Source organism: Mercurialis annua, linkage group LG5 (genome assembly GCF_937616625.2).
Source record: "Mercurialis annua linkage group LG5, ddMerAnnu1.2, whole genome shotgun sequence".
Taxonomy (NCBI): Eukaryota; Viridiplantae; Streptophyta; class Magnoliopsida; order Malpighiales; family Euphorbiaceae; genus Mercurialis; species Mercurialis annua.
Window position 1 is genome coordinate 17,973,104 of NC_065574.1, and position 22,957 is coordinate 17,996,060.

The following is a 22,957-nucleotide window of genomic DNA, read 5'->3' on the forward strand; positions in this document are numbered from 1 at the left end:
CGATAATCTCATCCATAAGTGCGTGAAGTTATCTAGATGATATATAAGTTATTTTCTAACTGAGCTAGATGGCGACTCCAATATTTCAAAACTAACTAAATCGAGGTCAACCATAAAACTTGGCGAGCGCCCTCAAAACCCGTTCCGCTCACAATATTAAATGAAGAAGATGACTATTATTAATGTGAATACAAGGGTTTATTCCTGGTGAACATCATTTGATCCACATTGATAAAAACAAACGGCTTCAATAATTTTTGGAAACAACGTTATGTTTGATGGGGTAAATGAGCGTTTTAAAAACCGTTAATGGTAATTACACATCTTTCCAAAATATTAATGAGTTAGTTAATCTTTGGGACAAATATTAGACAACATATATGAATCTTTTCTCTTTGTGAAATTTCGGGTTAAATATTTTGTAGGTTACCGAACTATCAATTTATTTCAAAAAGGATACTGAATTTTAATTTATTACAAAAAGGTTATTGAACTTTCAATTTATTACAAAAAGGATACCGAATTTTGATTTATGTTGAAAAGGTTATCAAACTATCAATTTATTACAAAAAAATACCCAACATTTTTTACTTTTAAAAAATCACCAAAAATTAATTTTTTTTAATCATCCGAATCACACGAGACAATTTTAAAGTAATTATTTGCCATATAAACAAGGCTTAATCACCAAAAAATGCCAAACCTATACGTTTTGTGTCAATTATAGCCAAACCTTTGAAAATCACCAGATTTAGCCAAACCTTATATGTTTTGTTTCTTTTTTAGCCATTTTTGAATCGAACCGGTTTTTTTGACACCGTGTCGTCCACGTCACCGCCAACTAATCAATTGGGTGGCATGGCAGCTGAAATATTTAAATAAGGTTTGGCTATAACTGACACAAAATGCACAGGTTTGGTATTTTTTGGTGAATAAAACTAATTTTAAAATTAAATAATTAAATGATTAATTATATTATAATAAAATTTATATATATTTAAAAAATAATATTTATATTTAACGCTGATTAAAATTAATTTTTTTTTTACTAAATTTAAATAATTCTAATAATTTTTTTTACATATTTGATGGATATATAATTAATTTAAATTCTATTAAAAACAAAAAATATCATATTCATCTGATTTTTTTTTTAAATTCTAGTCGTCGGTTCTTTGACGCCGCCGCCATTTGAGACCCAATTGTTCGTCTTCCGACGAACAATCTGAGAGTAATATACACAACAAACATACGACAATGTTCATAATTCAACTATACACACATAAACATAAAAATAATCACTGAATAGACTGCTTATTTAAAGGACGAATGTAATTATTTTCTCATTTTTTTCTTTATTGTGGTGTAATCAATATATGTCATGATGTTTATATGCATAAACGCATATCTCATTTTACTCGGAATAGTCAAAAACTTACCTTAATTTACACATAACTATTCTATTTATTACATAAACCCAGTCATAATAAGATTTCAACAACATTAAAAATAATAAATCAAGTTCAAAATCATCATGAACATTAAACCCTTTCACCAAATTTAATTCAACATTAATTTAAAAGTAATAAATTAATTTATTTTTTAATTATATATTCATTAAAATATATGATAATATAAATTTATTAGATTTAATTAGGTTTAATAAAAAAATAAAATTAATTTTAATTAGTATTAAATAGGAAATATTAATTATTTTTAAATATATATAAATTTCATAAATGATACAATTAATTTACTAATTATTAAATTTAAAAATTGTCTTGAATTTAAAATTAGGTTTATTCACCCAAAAAATACCAAACCTATTTTTTTTATCAGTTATAGTCAAACCTTATTTAAATATTTCAGCTGACATGCCAGCCAATTTCTTAGTTGGCGGTGACGTGGACGACACGGTGTCAGAAAAACCGGTTCGATTCAAAAATGGCTAAAAAAGAAATAGAACATATAAGGTTTGGCTAAATCTGGTGATTTTTAAAGATTTGGCTATAATTGACACAAAACGTATATGTTTGATATTTTTTGGTGATTAAACCTATAAACTATACTTGTATAAATCTTCAATTTAATTAAAAAATATTTTATTGATCAAAAAAATTAATATTTAATAACATTTTAGAAATAAACAAAAGTTCGGAATCCTTTTTGAAATAAATTAAAAATTCAGTAATTTTTTTTAAAATAAATCAAAGTTGATATCCTTTTTGAAATAAATTAAAAGTTCAGTAGTTGTTTTGAAATAAATCAAAGTTTAATAATCGTTTTGAAATAAATTGATTGTTCGGTGACCTATCAAGCATTTAACCCGTGAAATTTCCATATAATTATTGGCCGTGCTACTCGGTTACAATTTCAATACAAAGAACAAAACAGGGTTCTACACCATAGGAAATCCCTTTGAATTCCCTCACATTTCCCACCATAGTAGTGTTCCGTTTCTCAGTTAGGGCAGTACGATGCCCCTTTTTATCTCCGACGATGAGCTCTCGCGTCATTCGAACGACGCGTCCTTCATCGCCGCTAAAGCCGACGATTTCATTAAATCTTTACAAGCGGAGCTTGAGTCGGTTAAGGCAGCCGCTGATGCAGCGGCGATCACGGCGGAGCAGACTTGCTCGCTTCTAGAGCAGAAGTTCTTGTCTCTCTCGAGCGAATTCTCAAACCTAGAATCTCAAAACGCACAGCTTCAGTCTTCCCTCGATGATCGTCTTTCTGAGCTTGCTGAGGTTCAGGCTCAGAAGCATCAGCTTCATCTCCAATCTGTACTCACTTTTTCCTTATCTTCTTAACTATTCTTATTGTTATTTTTCGCTTTTGAAATGAATTTCTGTAGCTTTTTAGAAGTATTTTTGTTATGTCCTTTTAGAAATTGTTACTCAATTAGGGTTTCCGGTTTTAATGTACTAATGCTGTTGTTGTAATTGTCTGTTGTGTTTTTTTTTGCAACTGGTAAAGGACAAGTTTATATTTGTTTAGCAAAATGATTCTTACCATTTGCAGAAGTGGGCTGCTTCCATTTGTGAAAAATCTGTGTACCTGAAGCTTTTTTGTTTATGGTTTTTTGATTTAGTTTTCCAGCAATGATGCTGTTTCTTTCTGGTGGTGAATGGTTTTGCAGATTGGGAAGGATGGGGAGGTAGAGAGACTGACAATAGAGGTGTCAGAGGTTCAAAAGTCAAAAAGGCAGCTGATAGAGTTGGTTGGACAGAAGGATTCAGAAATTAGAGAAAAGAACATCACAATTAGTGGCTACCTTGATAAGATAGTAAGTTAATTGATGCGTGTTACTCTCATTTTCTTTGTGGCTGTGTTGGTTGGTTGCTAAAGCTATTAAGGCGTTAAATTCATACCATTTTTATGATATGGTTGTGAAGGTGGCTTTGACGGATAAAGCAGCACAGAAGGAAGCCAGATTTAGTGAAATTGAGGCAGAGTCGGCTCGACAACGTGCTGACTCTGCTCGCTTTTTACAGGTTTGTTTTCTGTCATTATCATATTCTGTTTTTGGATACATCATTAATTGGATAATCCACATGCTCACTCTCCTTTCTTTTATCGCTGCTGTAAATTTTATTTCTGTTATTATGTTTTTTTAACAACACAATGTCCTTTGTTTTTCCTTCAAAAAAGAAGTTCATTGTATTAGTTCTTGTAATTTCCTAAATAGAGTCTTTACAGTTTGTTTCAAGCAGTTCTTTTCCCTCTTTTATGTGGCAAGTGTTTCTATAGCTATATTAGTGCTCGAATCCTCTTAGTGCCTTTTCCGTTTCAGAGACGGTTTAAAATAAAATAAATAGAACCTGCATGCTAACTTAAACAAAGTTGTTTCAAGAATTAAAGTTTTGAATATGTTTCTCATTTTCTGTTGATCGGTATTTTATTGGTTGATTAAAAGTGCCATATATTTCTTTAAGGAAAGAGCATTCATAACGAAGTACGGAAGTAGGTAGATCACGATATCTTTGCATTAACAATTTGAGATGTAGAATAAACTATCACATTAAGTTATTGCCCTAAGGCCATGGCATTTCTCTATACAGTAATTGCTAACTGGAATTTCTTTTCTAGAAATAACACATTTACAGGGGCAAAAGGCCTTCTTCTTAAACTTTCTCCACTTCAAATATTGCCTTTAAGAGGACTTTTCAATGTCCTTTGTTACATTTTCTTTTTCCCTCCAATATCGTTCCTTGTGTCCATGTAGAGCTGTTTAATGTGTTGAATCTGAATGTGAGCAGGAGAAGGAACTCATTGAAAGGCACAATGCTTGGCTAAATGAGGAATTGACTATAAAAGTTGACAGTCTAATCAAGTTGCGTAGAAAACATGCTGATCTTGATGAAGAAATGTCTTCTAAGCTTGCAGATGTAAGTTTGTTCTGTAAATAATTTTCCATCCCTGCTCTTTTTGTTGTACGGAAAGTACAGGTAATTTGTAGTTCCATTTGGCATTGCTCAGTATTTTTCCTTTATTGCAGGTTGAAAGGCAATTCGATGAATGCTCTAGTTCTCTTAAGTGGAATAAAGAAAGAGTGAAGGAGCTAGAATTGAAGTTAACAACCATGCAGGAGGTGTGACAGATAATGTCAATTTTTTCTTTTGTTTGCTACCACTTCTTTGCTATTGGCTAACTTACGAGTACTTTTCTTTTATCACCTATGAAGGAACTACACTCACATCAAGATACCTCCGCTGCCAATGAAGAACAGTTTTCTGCTGAAATCTCAACGGTATGTCCTTTAAATATCTCCATTACCCTGTTGAGCTATTTAATTATGTGGGTTGGGGCGGGGAGGGAGGATAGGATCAATTGCAATTGAAGCGTATGAGAAGTGAGAACCTAGGAAGCACGGAAACGTTGATGTACCAACGTTTCCGCGTTTCCTAACGTTTCCGAAACGGGAACGTTAGGGAAACTCACCCAAAACGTTTCGGACCAATCTGCAATTAAGCAAAAAAAGAAATGGAAAAATCTCACATATTAAAAATCACCCCTCTGTTTCAGAAACTCAAATTAATTCTCTTGTCAATTATTTCTGATTGAATCTTCATCTGCTCGTCTGAAAATGTCCGCCGCACCGCTCATCGAAGGTTAGCTTGAAGGAATTGTAAATTCATAATTTTTTTTGGATCTGATTTTAGAATGGGTGGGATAAGATGAATGTAAATTTTTTATATTTTTGAGGAATTTTAATTTCAAAACAAGGAGCTGTGCATGTACAGAAAAGATACAGAGGTTTCAAGAAGAAGCAGCATATGGCGACGATGACCAAATTTTGTTGTTTGCTTGTGTTTATTATAGGCTAAACCCATGTAGAGGCCCTTGTACTATATCATTTTTGTTTAAAAAGCCCTTGTACTATTTTTTTGTTTTTCAGGTCCCTGTACTTGACAAAATTCCGATTTTCAGGTCCTTTTGATGGACTGAAGGAACAAAAAAATTGTAAGTAGAGGGACTGGAAAAAACTAAAAAAGGACTTGAAAATCAAAAATTATGTAAGTAGAGGGACTTGAAGAACAAAAAAATAGTACAGGGGCTTTTTGAACAAAAATGATATAGTATAAGGGCCTCTAAATGGGTTTATCCATTATTATAATTAGGTTTAGTTGACTATGGGCTTGGACTATCTATTTTAACAAACTAATTTATGTATAATTAGGGCTTGAATTTTGGTTATTTATTTTATTAACTTTTTTACAGTGAATACTAATAGTTTTAAAAATGAATATTAATAATTTTATTTATAATTATTTATTTATATGAAATATCACAAATTTTTTTTTTATATATAATTTTTATATAAATTATCTTGTATAATATTTATATATGTATATATGTGAAGTTTTAAAAATTGTAAAATACCCCTATATTTTTAATATTTACACGTTTCCCCCACGTTTCGTCTCCTTCATTTTTAAAAAATGCCGTTTCCCCGTGTCCGTTTCGTGTCGTGTCCGTTTCCCGTTTCCGTTTCCGTGCTACTTAGGTGAGAACAGTCACAAACATATGCTGTTGAGAGATTTGGATAATGGAATATTTTTCAAAGATCTGGATTGTGACTTTTTATCTCACCTTTTCAACTGTATGTGTGCTGTGCGCTTTCTGGAAGATGCAGGATGATCTGATTAGTAATGGTGAATTGATATCTGTTGAGTGTGCTGGTAGTTTTGAATTACTTATGTTATATACTTATGTCAGTTTAGGTGGCAAGTGCAAGCTGAATATGCTTGTCATCTTATTTTGTCATTGGAGATAATCATAGTTATCTGTATTAAATGCAGGAATAAAACATTTGACAATTTAATTTCAATATGGAATTTAATCTTGAAAACCAATTTTGTGAGCACAAATGCCTTTATGTTTCTCTCTCTCTCTCTCTCTCTGTCTTTTGGGGCTTCTGGGAGCCACTAGTTCTTTTTATAGCCTTTGATTGAGGTAGATGTTAATATCAAGTTCTCTTTGAATAAACCACTTTTCACAAACATGGACTGATCAGGTTAATTTGCACGCTCAAAAGGTTTGAGCTTCATATTACTATCAGATATGTGGGATTTGGTTAGTGATATGAGTTTTTTTATATAATAAAGGTTTAAGCTTCATCTTTTTCACTTATTTCTGTAATGCCCCTGCTATGAGGTATGCAACATGTTATTGTTGATTTTGGTGTTATGGGAGACTGGTGGTTAGTTCTCACTACCCATAAAGTTCCTTTTCATGCTTTCTCATAAATTGATACTTGTTCTTGGTTGGTATTTGTATTACTTTTTGATTCTGGGGTTGGATTGTCGATTTAACAGTATGATGAAGTGGACTTCTTTAGGTATTTGAAAAGTTCAGACTTTGTGGTTTTGCTGAAGAATGTGGTTTCAGTGTGATACTTTTTCCCCTCTATGGAAATCCATCATGTTCTCTTGGGCTGTGTCTTAAAGCTTCTTTGATTAGTCTCAATAGCTTGAAATATAGGTAATCCATGTATAAAGGCATAGACCATACTAGGATTTACTCAATTGTAGCCTTGGAATTTATATATGTAGCCTTGGAATTTATATATATCTAGACAACTCATTTGTGATGTCATACGGTTGGATATGTATTTTGGTAATCACGTTAGATGTTTCCATGAGTTATTTATTACGAGACTTACTTGCGAGTTGGTTGGGAGGAGAGTGGCTTTATGGAAAAAGCAGAAATGGTTCTAACTTCTAAGCTATCAGTTTTAGTTATTGCTGCCTTTTTGTTTTGAATCACAACTGCTTCAATGTTTCCGCATTGCTTTATGCTTCACTGACAAATGTGGTTATTTTTCTCGCAATTGGTGATAATTAAATATGTTTTTTGTATTAATTTTTTATTATGTAGACAAGTAAGCTTGTCGAACTATATAAAGAAAGCTCTGAGGAATGGTCAAAGAAGGCAGGGGAACTTGAGGGTGTAATCAAAGCTTTGGAAGTGAGTTTTATTTGTTTGTTCATCCCTTCTCTCTGTCTATCTACACACACCAATACGCTGGGTGTATTTTTTTTTTATTTTTTATGTTTGATATATTTTTGCCTATTACAAGCAGACTCATTTGAATCAAGTTGAAAATGATTATAAAGAGAGACTTGATAAGGAATTATCTGCAAGAAATCAGTTGGAGAAGGTGTTGTATTCTCTATTACTTTGTTCTCTATCTCTAAATTGACCTGTGCATTGTTTATCTTGCCTAGCATTAGTATATTGAGTAAATCACTTACTATGTTTGCTTTTAAATTTCCAGCATTTTGTTTAGTGCTTGGTGTTTCATCAAACTGTTCTTTTATTGTAAACCAGGAATTTGTGTTTTTTTTTCTTCTAAATTTTTCTGGAGAATAGCAGGAAAAGGTGTAAAAATGACAGCCTGAAAGTCACATATGAGTCTATAACCTTTATGTGTTCTTTTTCTAGAAGAAAATAGCCCTAAACTGTCTAAAACTGTGGTACTAGATCTTCAACTGAAATAATGATTAAGACGGTCATCCTATAAAAGCTTATGCTGCAGTGAATAGAGGCTCATCTAGCCCTCAATGCGGGATATGTTGATTTGGAAATATATGAGCCTGTGAATGCGACTAATTAGCATGTTTTCCATGTTATCACAAAAAAGATTTTTGGATTTGTCCTACACATAAAATTTGAACCTAGGGATGCAAAGAGCAGTCAACTTGCTTATCACTCAACCACTTAGTGACATATGGTGCTTTATATAAAATTTACATGTTAAATTTTAAGTTTATATACGTAATAGTTCACTGTGGCAAGTAGTTGAATAGAGTTATTAGCAACAACACTATTCCTCCCAACTTAAAAAAAATAGAGTGATTGATAATTTTGATAACCTTAAAAAATGCACAAGTGGTGACTAGAGGCTAATGAAATTCATGATTGTTGAATCAGTTTGCTCTTTCGATTGAGATTGCTCTTGTGAAGCTCTGAGGTGAAGTTTTTTTCTTTAGGAGTATTTAATCATATAAAGTCTACTATATAGTAACCTGGAGCACAAGATGGACTTGGTCGACAGCTAACAACTTTATGTTCAATGATCCAACAAGTATAAAGTACACCAATCAATGTAACTATGTAAGCTTAGGAAATTAATCAGAAATTCTATTTGGCATGTGGAATAATCTTTCTACCTCTTTATATATATTCACCATTTTCTCTCGAAGAACACTCTGGAAATCTTTATTTTTCCGTCCACTTGCAAATACAAATTTCTTTCTAATTGCATTTACAATTTTTTCAATTGCATCTATAAGTCCCAAACTGGTTTGAGTTCTTGAATTTTTCCCTCTCTTAAAAGTCTTATCTTATCTTTCTAGAAACTGAAGAAAATAACAACATACTATAACTCTCCGAAATTGCAATGAGGAGATGATGCAAAAGAGGACTTCAAAACTAAAAAGACCACAAACTGGAGAATATTAGCTGTACTGAACTTATACCTCCACATATGTGAAGTCAATTAATCACGTAATGATGTGATAGTTGCATGGTACTTATAAAAAGAGAATATAAATTAACAGTTCTGTTTCCATTGAGTTCAGTTTGGGAGGAACTCCACACATAGGTTAATTTCCATCTCATCGCAGCTTAATCTTGCTGAAGCTAAGCTATACATTGCTTCCTGCTTAAATAAGTGCTTGAGACCACCATTTTAGAAAGTTTGATTCCTCAAAATAAAAATAAAAAAATAAAAATCTAATGAACATTAGAATCACTTTCGTATTTTCCGAAGACTATCTCAGTGCTGCTTACTGCTGTTGTCCTTCAAGCATTTTCCTGAAGTTTCACGACTTGATTTACACTTAATCAAAGTCAAATTCTATAGCGTGCCAGAAGTGTTCATATATTTTGTAATTAAAATCTGCTCCAGTAATAAAATATTCATGATGTGAAGGAGACTCTTATTATTTTACATGTTGAACTGATAATGACAGCTAATGTTTGTAAGATTGTTTTTATGGCTTATCGGGTTATGAATGATGTTCTTACCTATATCATGTGGTTCTGTGTCTTATGGTTATAGGAGGCAGCGGATTTGAAAAGTAAACTTGCAAAGTGTGAAGCTGAGGTTGAAAGTTGTAGAAAAGAAAATGAACTGAACCTTCTTCCAGTTGGAAGTTTGCCTATAGAAAGGTATTCCTTTGACTCTTTCTAGTCTGTTTGTGGTCCCTTCACAAAAAGCAATAAAATAATTTCTCTGTGTTACATTAATGCATATTGATTAATGATACATGTATTTATTTGTTTACATATCCATTGTTGATTAGAGAATTTTATTTTGGTGAAGGGGAATAATGTATTCCTAGAAATCCTTGGAACTGAAATTATATAGAAAGGTATTCCTTTGGCTCTTGTAGTCATGTTTGTGATCCCTTCACAAAAAGCAATAAATTAATTCCTAGAAATCCTTGGAACTGAAATCTTATAGAAAGGTTTTCCTTTGCCTCTTCTAGTCATGTTTGTGGTCCCTTCACAAATAGCAATATAATAAGTTCTATGTGTTATATTTAATGCAAATATGATTAATGATACATGTCTCTATTTGTTTACATATCCATTGTTAATTAGAGGATTTTATTTTGGTAAAGGGGAATAATTTATTCTTAATTTTTTTTGGAACTGAATTAAAATCGTTTACAAATGTTAATTCCTGTTAAATTTTGAGTTTATTTCGAGACTCCCACTCTTAAGTTTGCTTACTCTGCTGCCATATCTATAGCTGGACTGCAGTTTTCTTAGCAACAGTGCTAAATGCTTGTGTAAATTGATAAATGAGATATTCTACGGAAATTGAAACAACAAAGTTGAGAAATTTTGTGTGCCTTTTGATACAACTTGTTTTGGATAGTCTGTATGTCCTTTGAGTAAGTTTGCAAGTTCTCTTCTAATTGATGTGCTTGCTGAAGTTTCTTAAGGCTGACGAGAGGAAAAACTTGAGAAGTTTTGAAGGAAGATTCAATGGTTATGAGGGGACTTGTGTGGCTTTTTTTTCCCGCACACTTTCCCATGCAGATAATTAGACCTAAACCTGACTGTTTTAACAATTTATGTGCTTGTTATGTTGTCGCAAACTATTTTATTTGTTTTAGCTCGTGCTATTTGAGCATTTTATCAGTCTTCTAGATTAGGCAATTCAGTTTGGTGATGTTTATAGTTTAATGATGAAAGACTTATGTGCTTGTTGATTTTATGGTTATTTTGCATTTGCACTTGGATAAGCCATTGTATTATTGTTACTGGTATTGCAGATGGAGGGTTTCACTTGATTCTAGTGAGATTGTGGAAGATGACAACATACTTGTGCCTAAGATACCGGTGGGTGTTTCAGGAACAGCACTAGCAGCTTCTCTGCTTCGTGATGGTTGGAGTGTAAGTTACTGAACTGTACTTATTACTGATCCATATTTCTCTCTGTGCTCTTTATAATTTCCTTTCTATTTTTGGTCCTAGCTGGCTAAAATGTATGCAAAATACCAAGAAGCAGTTGATGCTTTTCGCCATGAGCAGTTGGGCAGGAAAGAATCTGAAGCGATATTACAGCGGGTATTGCTGCATAATCTTTAGGCAGTAATTAGGCTTTTTTATTTTGCATGTACTCTAATATTGAAATTGTTTTGCTATTATCTCTCTTTTCTTGTAATCCATATCCATTTTTATAGTTTGGAAACACAATTGTACATGTTTTACCCCCTAACTTAACTTTTTCTTTTTGTTGTACATGGTTTAAGAACCATTGTTCTTACTGTTAGCTCTTAGTGACTAGTTGGTTATGAGTAATTGTTGAATTTAAGATCTTAAACAGGTTGGCTTCTATTGTTATAGGTTTTATATGAGTTAGAGGAGAAAGCTGGTATTATTCTGGATGAAAGAGGTATGTTTCAATTTAAATAAAGGACTGCATTTTTTTTTGGGTGTTGAAATTGGTTGATTATCTGCAGTTTTTATTTTGAATGTTAATCATATACAACAATTTACTTTAAAAAAGTGTTTTTTTTTGGGTTATACATGGATTGATGGAAAGTCACTTGGAATTTGTTTTCTGATGTTTGATGTATTGTAGAAAAATGTTATTTCATAATTAAAATGTATGATACCTTTGTATGTTTACTGTCCGTCTATATAAATGGAAATTACAATTTATTTTGTGACTGACATTTACCAGTTACTAGTAGCTACAAAACATTGGAAGCCATTAGTGAAAGTTATTTATACAAGCATTTTGTGTCAAAGTTTGTACATGTCAAAAAACTATTTTCTCTTTTTAAATTGGGAACTCATTGTTGGCTAAGCTTTTCTTCTATCATAATTTTGTTTTGTCGTATTTCTGTTAAATATACCAGGGGTAAGCATTCGGTCGCTTCAGTTTCATTACTAAACCAAATAAACTGACTCAATTCTTATAAAAACCAAACAAAATTAAAAATAAGCTTTAAACTAAACTGAACAAACCAAATATCTAAGCTTAAAAAAAACTGAAACTACAGAAATGTTCGGTTAATATGGTCAGTGCTGTTAAGTAAACCTAATTGGTATATTATTTAAACTAAGTTGGGTTCTATATATTATAAATTGATCTATTTGGTTAACCAAATTTTTTAGTACAAAATTGAATCGAACCAAACCAGAATTTTTTACTGATTAATCAACCTGAATACCATAGAAGTCAAATTTTCAACCCGAATTGAACTGGAATTGATTCAGCTGTTTTTATTAGCGTTGCCCTATATTTGCTCACGCTACCGAACACTATTAGTTGCAGAATATTTTTTATGTAGGATATTTTTTGGAAAGAAAAAAAGCTTCAGTCCACAATTCCACGTGAAGGATATTGTATAGATTATTAGAGAAAACTATTCAAGTTTTTTTCCCAATAAAGGAAGAATGAAAAAGTATCAGGATATACTGTTTACATACACTGTTTTTTTATTATTTAAATTGTATTTTTTTCTTTTTCTGTTCCCATCATGTAGTTATATCTCATGTGCAAGTTTGCATTTTGAAAATCTATTTTTACATTGAATGTTTGCTTTTCTTTTAACACTCGTGGGACATGTTAATGCTTACAAATCGTTGATTATATAGCTGAGTATGATAGAATAACAGAATCACACTCTGTTATCAACCAAAAGTTGCAGCTCTCAATCTCTGAACAAGAAAATCTTGAGAAAACAATCCGAGAACTAAAGGTTCATGCTTATTTCAATCTCTTTTTACATATCTCAATTTCTATAGTTACTACAGGCTGATGAGTACTCAAGTGCCTTGTTTTTTTGTTTCTTAGGTTGACTTGAGGAGATGTGAACGTGAGAACAGTATGGCTCAAAAGGAGATTGTGGATCTTCAGAAACAGGCAGGGATATTATTGGCCTTAATTGTTATGTTTAATTAATTAAGGTGTCTTATGTTGCTTAAAAACCTCTTTTTCTCTTCAATAAAATTATGGATATATATCACTGTATTTATGCCATCTTTTTTTCCTTTTATGGAAAGCAGCAAAAGACTCTTAACTTGATGTGTTATTATATCTCGGAATAGACAATGAGCTCGGTAATCGAATTTGAAGTAATACCTGGCATATGTCTTATGTGTACATTATGCATATTATTTATACAAGCTCTAGAATCACCTTGTATGTTGGCTGTTTGTCAAGGGATGTGTCTATGTGAGTATGTTTGGTTTGGATAAATTATTGTTATATTGTACGGGCTCTAGAATCACCTTGTATGTTGGGTGTTTGTTGAGGCATGAATCTATGTCCGGTTTCGAATTGTTGATGTAAATTATTCTCTGTGTTTCTTACTGGTGCTATTCTCTTAGTGCTGACAATGATATTGCAGGTAACCATTCTTCTCAAGGAGTGTCGTGATATACAGCTTCGTTGTGGAACTACTGGGCACGATGAGGCTGATGACTGCACAGCAATTGTTGCCGTTCAGATGGATGTGGAGCCTGACACTGAAAAAGTAATTTCAGAACGACTTGTAAGTCCACGTCCTCAAAGTTAATTATTTACTTTTTGGAAGATGCCATTTACACAGCCAGTATGACTCTCCCATAGCCTAATTGTTAGGCTAGATTATTTTTGACAAAAATACTCATTTCTCTTTCTTTATTCTACCCTATATATGTGGGCCTTTCTAAGTAATTAATTTTTTCATTTTCATTTTTTTTGTTTGCTCAAGAAAAGGGAACCCTATAATTTCTTTCTACATGTTTGATTTTGTTTTTTTTTTTAAAGTCAAAATAAGTATTGAATCCTTAGTTACTGGACTCAACATTAAATATACTATTCCTGGTATATTATTTTATCATGTCAAAAAAATCATTTACAGTTTATTTTAGAGAATATTGCAGCTGATTTGTGTAACCAAAATCTTGAGATAAAATGAACGATTTTAAAATTTTAAAGATTTTTAATTAATTTGTTTTAATTTGATGGACCTATACTTTCTTTTCTCGTTCATTTTATATGTGCATCTAATCTACATAAGATCTACAAAAAATCTTTATGAAGTTTCCATGTTAATTTAAATACTATTAGTTATATATTTTGTATCTGTAAAAGCTAGAAACATGCATTTCAATACTACAATGATTTCAACGGAAGAAATCCAATTTAATCTGTGCATAAAATTTAGATTAACTATAGGTATCTTTCTGTTTGGTGGTCGTTATATTATATATCACTCGATATAAATTTCAAAAAAGAAAGTAAAAGAAATTAGAAAGATATGGAAAGTAATTTTAATCTCTAATACTAAGAACTAATGTAGTTTGAAATTAATTAAAATGTACAGTATGTTCTGCTTTCTCTGATAATCTAGGTGTTTTTGGACTTTTAAAAAATCTAAATTTTATCTTGAATTGTTTGTAAATTTTTTAAATAAAAAGAAATAAAAAATAGTTAAAATATACAAATAGTGAATCAATGGTAAAATGACTGAATAAGTGTTATTGGTAAGATAAAAAGTACATGCCTAAAATATTGTATGCATGTCCCAGATGAAATGAAGAATAAAAGGTAGGGAGAGTACGAAGGTATGAAAAGTCAAATTAAGGAAACTAACAGGTCTATTAATAATTTGAACGAGCAGGGTCATGTTTGTGAAAACAAGTCATATTAAGGAAACTGATAGGTCTCCTAATAATTTAAATGCGCAGGAATATTTTTGTGAAAACAATAATTTACTGTTAAATAGGCTATGGGAAAAGCCCCTTAAGCTATGCATATAAGCTGACTGATAGAGTACTAATGTGCAATTTGGCTGGAACATTGTCACAGTTGACCTTCAAGGACATAAATGGATTAGTTGAGCAAAATGTTCAGCTCCGAAGCCTTGTGCGCAATCTGTCTGATCAGATTGAAAAGAAAGAGATGGAGTTCAAGGTATTTATAGAGAAGTACATAAGCTGTATCTGTTTACTTAGGCTATGCTTGAAGAGTATGCAACTTGAAGTTTAGCAGGTTTATTTTGATGGCAAGTTTTGATGACATGAAATTGTAGGAAAATCATGAAATGGAGATCAAACAACACATGGATGAAGCAGCTTGCAAAGTGGCTGCTGTGATGCAACGTGCGGAAGAGCAGGGACGTATGATTGAATCACTTCATACTTCTGTAAGTTTTGATGCTGTGTCTCTCTTAGTATCTGTTTCAGCTTTTTGTGGTGTATATACGTAGATTATCATGTAGAATAATGTAGGTTGATCTTCATGCTTTGTAATTTACATTTGATGAGTTATTATATTTTTTTCTTCCTGTGGACAGGTTTCTATGTACAAAAGATTATATGAAGAGGAGCATAAACTTCATTCATCATATTCACATTCTTCAGATGCACCGTCAGGTAGTATATCTTATCTACCAACTTTGTGCATGATCGACTCATCTTTATTGGAATTAATGTTTGGGTGTTGGAAAAATAGGGCTGTGCTGTGTCTTTGTTGAACTTGGCTCATTCAAATTTTTATGTTTATGGTTCAACATGAGATAGTATATTGGTGTAGAATCTAGTGCTCAAAATTACCTTATGTACTTATTACTAAAATACTAGTAATAACGTTGTTGCACTTAAAATAATAACTTGAGAAATCATGAATTTTGCCTCTAGCCGGCACTTTATAATGAATTTTTCGGGTACTAATGTATAATTAAATCATATTGATATTTCTTTGAAAACAACATTTGGCTTAGGAGCTACTTGAAGTATATTATTGTACTGGAACTTGGCTTGACTTTTTACTCATGCTTGTCAAGTTTGAGTTTTAGTTGCACTGAGTTGGAATACTTTTCCAGATGATTTTGGGATTTTTCGTAGATTATCATTTAATTTTCTGGCTGAATACATGTATGACCTAAAAATTTAGTTTTAGTTGAACAATTTTGCAAGATAAAAAGATTGAAAGCAATGCTTGGAAGTTGTTGATATCTCTGTCTTTATGAAGAATGAAAAAGATTTAGTTTTCTGGATTTGCTGTATATACCTCTAGTATTCTGGAATTTAATGGTTAATTTGTTTTAATTTTTCTGCTGTTAAAGTGTCTCATTATAATTTTTAGTCCAAATACCCAGCAAGATCTATTGTATGCTTCTGTTTGCAACCAAAATATTTTGTTTGTGCGGCGGTAAAAAAAATGCTTTTTAGGAAAGAGATGCTATTTCATGGTCTTGATTTTATTTTTTATTGAAAAAGCAGTCAGTTTATCTACTTTTTAATAATCATGGGAAATATTTTCTCGCTTCCTTTTGGGAATTTTATCCGCCAAAGTAACAAAGTAGATTCTATGAGTATGACTGATATGATAACTTTTAGAACACTGGGCACAATAATGCCCCCTCGTAAGATGTAACCAGTGGCGGAGCCACTAGGGCCCTGCCGTCATCGTAGATGCAAGTTTTTTAAGAAAAAAGTCTCGATTCTGAGCTCCGCCCTGGTTGGTATGAAAAATTTGTCGATTAGTGTTCCCCCTTTACAGTTTTCCCTGACTAAATTTTCTGGCTACACCACTAGATGTAACAGTTTCAAATGGCCGGTTTGCTTAAGAACCAGTCAATTTAACCAAAATTGAATTAGTTAAATTACTTTGTAACCGAATTGACCGAATTAATCATTGTAACCAAAACCGATTTAACTTAATTAACCAATATTTGAAAAATACAAAATCAAACTGACCAAATAAGTAAGTTAATTTGGCTAATATGGTTAAAAACCGATAAATAAATAAAGAATCATTTAGCCAAAATTTTAAAATTATTAACCATAATTTAAACCGGATTTTTTATTAACCGAACCAAACAGACTGGAGTAACCAAAATTGTAGCTGAACTTAATTGGTTAGTTTGATTTAACCGAGCGTTTGTGTAAACCTAGTTTCAGTTATAGGTAAAAGGCGTTTTCAATTGCAAGAGATTGCACCTTGAGCTGCAAAAGCTGCAGAGTGTTCATTTGGGCACATTTTAATGCCAATGCCTCAATAGTTTTTTCTGTTATTCTGTTCTTACGTTCGTAGAAACGTTATCGCACCAACAGATTTCTGCCACCAATTTCTCATGCTGTCAGCTTACATGCATTTCTTTCTTTCTTGTCTCTTTTTGTTAACTTAAATTTATTTATCTAAAACTTTTGAATCCTGATGTAATTGCATAGGATGCCGCTTTCTTCATTTGATACAGTTTCTAATGTAATTACATCATGAATGTTTGGAGTGAAACTTTATTCTTTATAGAATTACCTCGCAAGAATGATGTTTGCATTTATTCACTAGCTTCCATTAGAGATTCATTTATTATTGTTAATGCTGTTCAAAAGGAGGCAAAAAAATGCTATGCTGCTGGTCATATTCGAGTTGGATATATGGAATCTTTTAATAATGATTGTGCATAACAATGTTTGTTACAGATGACGGGAGAAAAAACCTCTTGCTTCTTCTTGAAGGCTCTAAGGTATGATTTAGTTTCGCAATTTTTGGAGTAGACATCGTAATTATGGTTTTTGCTCTTACAAACTTTGTTAATGCTACTTTCATCATAGGAATCTGTTAAGGCTGCCCAGGAAAAGGCTGCTGAGCGAATAAGGTCTCTTGAAGAGGAATTGACAAAATCTAGGTGACAAATATGCTCTTCTATTTTCAGTCATTTCTTTCTATCAGATGAAAGTTATTCTCTAGTTTTACTTTCTTTGTAGACACTTACATTGTTTGAATGTTTATGTGCTTCATTCAGAATTGCTATGGCCCTAGTAGTGGTTGTCTAACTGTATCTTTTCTGTTAGTTGATAGTCATTACCTATCCACCTCGTGTCATTTTTCCGTAACCGAGTCTATTGCGGAGTCTCGATTGCAAGTCATGAATGTTTCTATGCATGAGTGTTTTTTTTTGTTATTTTTTCCTAGTATTTGGAGGATTACTCCGAGCTACAAATTTTTGATTGGAATTCTTCGATTCTGCCTTGACGGGCTTTCTAATGAAATACAGAAATAGGCTAAATATTTGGTGATATTTTGTTATTTTTATTTTATATTACCATAGTTATTAATGGTGCACTGAGGTGAGAATGCTAGAGGCACTAGCCTTGGTGCCTCACCTGCTGAAAGGCGGGCGTCTTCCCAAAGGTGCTCGCCTCTAGCGCCGCCTCTCCCCTGGTGAAAGTGCCCATTTGTGAATCTTTTGGGGCATTTTGACTTTTTTTGAAAATTTATGTATTTTTCTATTATTGTTTTTAACTATTTACTCCATTTGTATTCTATTCCCACTCTTTTTTAAATTTTAATTTCTTCTATTGTTATTTTTTTAAATTTTCACTCTTTTGATGCTTTATTCGTATTGTTTGCTGGGCTGATTATTTTTTTTCGGGTTTGAGATTGATTTACTGTATTTATTTTTTATTTTATTGAGTTTGTTTTTACCATTATTTTTCGGCCTATCTTTTGTCGACAAAGGGAGTATATTCTTTTATAATAATACAACAATAAGCTTATCTTAATGTATAGGTGTGAGTTAGATTTAAAATTTTAGTAATAGGTATTTTACATTGATGATTGAATTGCTTATCTATTTATTTTCAGATGATTTTGCTGGTCTTAAGATTGATGAGTAGTTTTCTAGATTAGATTATATGTTGATACTCTTTAGTTTTTAAGTTAGGTTTAGAAAAGTTTCTAAACTATTCAAGTTCTTTGGGTTGTACATTTTTTTAATTTAAAATATACGTATGCATGGTTTATTATTTATTTTAATACTTCTATAAATTTTATCGTATGGAACATTTTTTATTTCGGCGCCTTTCGGTGCGCCTCACCTTTGGCCTTGCGCCTCGGGAACTAGGACCCCTTTGTGCCTTGGAGCTCGTTTCACCTTTATTAACTCTGATTCTGACTTTATGTTCTGCTCTTTCATTTCCAATATAATCTTTACTTCTAACTCTTTACAGCAATATATTGTGCTCTTTCATTTCCAATATAATATCTACTAACACTTTATAACAATTATTTGCTCTTTATCTCTCTTTCTCTAAGTGCTACTGGTTCTGAATTGGCCAACTTTAAATTTTTCTTGTCAGAACTTAAGATGTCATTCATGCTGTGTTTGTGTGTGTACTTTGCTATCTATTTTTCATATTTTCAATTTTCTCATCTCATAATGCTATTGTTCTTTCTTGAGATCAGGGGAGATATATTTTTACTACGATCAGAACGTGACAAGCTGGCTCTGGATGCAAAATATACAAGAGAGCGGCTTGACAGTTATATGAAAAACAATGAGCAACTGGTTAGTTTCCTGTCAGAACATGTCTACAATCTTTTCATCATATCTCCACCATTATATGTTTTCTCAGTTTACAATTTGTTTCTCAAGTTTTAGCAGATTGTGCAAATATTTGAATGTCAGAATGTCTTATGCATGTCTGAGGGATGTAATAGATTAAAAACGGGCTAGGCGAGAGATTTAGAACTTGAATTGATATTTAAAAAAAAACTAGAACTTTCTTTTGAATAGTTTTAAATTGGTAATAGCAATGTGAGTAATTGAAAAAATTACATTAACGATGTCTATTTAGAATTAAATCTTCTGATGTTCTTATAACTCCTGCATTAATTTAGTTACTTGCTCTAAATAGGTCTTAAACTGAGTAGAAAATATAAAAAAGAAAGATCACCAATGAGAAGTAAATAGTAAGTAAGAGTGCTGAAAACCTTTTACATAGGGGCAATGATATATCACTATCCTTTAAATCATTCTTTTAATCTCTGATCAGTCTAGGATCAGTATATAAGAGCTGACTGCCACCAGATGAAAACTGTATAAAATAATTCCCTCATTTCTCACCTATAAAGTAACACAACTATTTTTAACTTTCAATCTAAGGAAAATAAGTTTCAAGTGAAATGCTAATCTAACTTGGATTTGGATCTGGTTCACCTTTACCTTGACTTGTCTCTACAAACTGTGGAAATGAGATTGCGCAAGGTTTTCTTCAATGAACTGAATGGTTGTTAGTTAGTATGAGAATGTGATTTGCTACTCCAGCTTGATAAGCATGTTGTGTTCATTTTGGAAGTTTTAGACTTTTCTCCTCCATACAACTGAATAATCATCTTAACAATAACTTGGTGATGCTGTATGCATTAGAAGCGAAATTTGCCTTTCTTTTAACAACAAAACGAAAAGATAAATCCCTTTGTACCTTTGTTTTAAGGAAACTAAGGATGAGGTTCATACAGAAATCTGCAAATATGAATAGCAACATGAGGAATGAGAATTGACAAGACAGTGTTTGTGCCTGACTTCTAGTAGTTTGATAAAATCTTGCACATAACTTCTGTTCAAACGAGGCACAAAAATCTTTTTCTGAACTTCTTGATTGTTGCCCTATATAACCAGCAAGACCCCTCAATAAAAAAATCAAGAGTCTGCTTTTCTCTAAAAAAGATGCACAATGTTTAGTTTCTCACATTAAGTAATCATGGGAGATGTGGTCTTTCAAAGCTGGATTATAATTATCAGTTTGTTTTCTAGTGTCACATAGTCATGAAAATCCTCATTTATTAGGTTCCCTTCTAACCCTAAGTGGCGCGATCCCATTTGCAGTTGTTATTTGAGTTCAGTAAAGTTGCATTGGGATTCTAATCAACGTGATGCTAATATCCTGATTGGTAGCAACCAACTCTGATGCACGAATTTTCTTGAACCCATTCAACAATTTTAAGTTGCCTTCTATATAGTCCTTGCTACTTTGTGTCAATGTTGAGTTTTTGTAGAATATAAGCATGTGTCTCTTTGATTACTTGAAATTGAGACTACCTTGTCCTCAACATATGTTGGAGTAAAGAAAGTTTTCCTCCTAGTTAGAAGTTGGGGTAATCTACAGTAGTTAGTCCTTGAACTATTGTCTTTCCTCGTACCGTCCCTAAATTTTAATTTGTATCCAAATTTTCTCTAAACTTTTATTTAATAAGATGCTTGTTCTTGTTGTTTCTCATGTGCCGTTTTCGTCAGTTTTAATGAAGTGGCGTGTCAAATAGAGTATGGACGTCTAAAATTGCCACATAGCACCGCATGGAGAAAAACTAAAATTTTAGTCATCCATATGGAACTCCAAGTATAAGGACAATTGAATCTATAATAGGAAAATACAATCAAAGGAATTTCATGTAATCAAGCTAATCAATTAATCTCTTTTTCCTAATATATTATTTAAAGCTGTTAGAGCATGGAGAAAAACTAAAATTTTAGTCATCCATATGGAACTCCAAGTATAAGGACAATTGAATCTATAATAGGAAAATACAATCAAAGGAATTTCATGTAATCAAGCTAATCAATTAATCTCTTTTTCCTAATATATTATTTAAAGCTGTTAGAGCATGGATATCAATCATGCTCAGCTTGTTATAAAGATAATTGGTATGGATTTCATATCTTTTGGGACATAAACTAGTCTTTCATTAATATCAAGTAGTTAGAAGTGTGAGAATTTTGAAAGGGTATTAACCATTCCTAATAACCTAACACAAACCAAGATGCAAAGCCTGTTTGCAGATTGTCTTACAAAATTAAAATCAATTATATAACTGTTCTATCATAATAAAAATCAAATTCTTAACTTTCTCACAGAAGACTTACCAGCTCTTCATAAAAAATGACAAACAAACCTTTTATGAAGAAAGAACAAATAAAACTTTTATAAAGAAAGACAACTATCATAATATTTTTTTTTAAAAAGCTAATATAACCTCTAAATGGTTTCATCTTTAGTCTTGAAAGGTCTTGATCTATCTTTGATCTTGATTCGCATATAAATTGAAATTGATATGTTTCGTCGACAAATTTTAACCAACAAAAATAAAAAAAGATGGAAAGGGTTGGTTATTTATTTTATTTTATTTAAAGTAATGTAAAAAAAGAATGGCATTGTCAACGGCAAGAATAAACCATTGATGGCAGCTGAAGAGAACTAAAAAAAACTGTAGACGGCTGGGGTCTTTTATTTGAGAGAAAAAGAGATATGTAAAAATATCCCCCAACTGCTCTCTAGTCTTCATATATTTTATGGAAATTAAGCCTTCTATATTCTCACGAGTAAAGCAAATCAGTTTCAATGTGTTTAGCATGTTTAGTTTGTTCATGAAATAAATACATGATTAGATGCAATATGGAGAGCAGGCTGATTACCACACAATATGGAGAGCAGGCTCATTATCTACATTATTTTACAACCAGATTGTGCCACAACTCAATATTTTGATTTTGCGCGAACGAGAGACAACAACTAAGCTCACTGGCATAAATCAAATTGAAAGGCAATTAAAGTGAATTAGTACGGATGTTGAGGACACAAAAAAGTAGGATTAATTGTGTTAGAACCAAAAACACAAACAGTCCTATCTACTACAGTAATAGTAGAGGTGGATGTATAATTTTTGAAAAGAGAGAAGAGTTACCTGTCATGTGATCTATGGCACCAGAATCAATGACTCACTTTAAGGAAGAGATAAGACATGTATTTGGGTTATTCGATCCAGTAAGGGCAGTAACAGACTTTATTTTTTAACAGTTTGATCCTTTTAACTCATAACCGACAGAGGGAGTATTAGTAAATTTGACCAAACCTTAGAGGGAAAATTTTATATTTTAAATGTGAGGGGGACTTAGTTAATTAGACCTTACTGTTGTTTTTTGTGTCATTATTCCTTAAAAAATTTAACTACCACTGCTACTGTAGACAGAACAAGGAATGTTTATCTTAAGGTTTTTTAGGCTTTGATACCAGAGAGAAAAGAAATATTTCGTATATATTATTGAATAATTATACACCTATTTATATTTAAGGCCTAATCACTCAAAAACCCCTCACTTTTAAACTTTTTTTCAATTCCACCCCGACGTTGAAAATTTGTCAATTTTACCCACTT

At 32.0% G+C, this 22,957-nt stretch overlaps 1 protein-coding gene across 1 annotated transcript in view; it reads left to right on the forward strand.

Annotated features, from left to right (window-relative positions):
• The first annotated feature begins 2,342 nt into the window (after positions 1–2,342).
• Positions 2,343–22,957, forward strand: part of LOC126682216 (nuclear-pore anchor) — a 39,033-nt gene continuing 18,418 nt past the window's right edge. Inside the window, exons 1-21 of the mRNA XM_050377813.2 lie at positions 2,343–2,783; positions 3,140–3,286; positions 3,396–3,494; positions 4,260–4,388; positions 4,499–4,591; positions 4,685–4,750; positions 7,381–7,470; positions 7,586–7,663; positions 9,569–9,678; positions 10,794–10,914; positions 10,996–11,088; positions 11,368–11,416; positions 12,628–12,731; positions 12,827–12,895; positions 13,383–13,526; positions 14,828–14,932; positions 15,051–15,164; positions 15,315–15,393; positions 17,446–17,489; positions 17,578–17,651; positions 19,211–19,313. Of these exons, the coding sequence (XP_050233770.1) occupies positions 2,478–2,783; positions 3,140–3,286; positions 3,396–3,494; positions 4,260–4,388; positions 4,499–4,591; positions 4,685–4,750; positions 7,381–7,470; positions 7,586–7,663; positions 9,569–9,678; positions 10,794–10,914; positions 10,996–11,088; positions 11,368–11,416; positions 12,628–12,731; positions 12,827–12,895; positions 13,383–13,526; positions 14,828–14,932; positions 15,051–15,164; positions 15,315–15,393; positions 17,446–17,489; positions 17,578–17,651; positions 19,211–19,313 (2,217 nt within the window). The 5' untranslated portion in view covers positions 2,343–2,477. The remainder of the gene's footprint in view (positions 2,784–3,139; positions 3,287–3,395; positions 3,495–4,259; positions 4,389–4,498; positions 4,592–4,684; positions 4,751–7,380; positions 7,471–7,585; positions 7,664–9,568; positions 9,679–10,793; positions 10,915–10,995; positions 11,089–11,367; positions 11,417–12,627; positions 12,732–12,826; positions 12,896–13,382; positions 13,527–14,827; positions 14,933–15,050; positions 15,165–15,314; positions 15,394–17,445; positions 17,490–17,577; positions 17,652–19,210; positions 19,314–22,957) is intronic.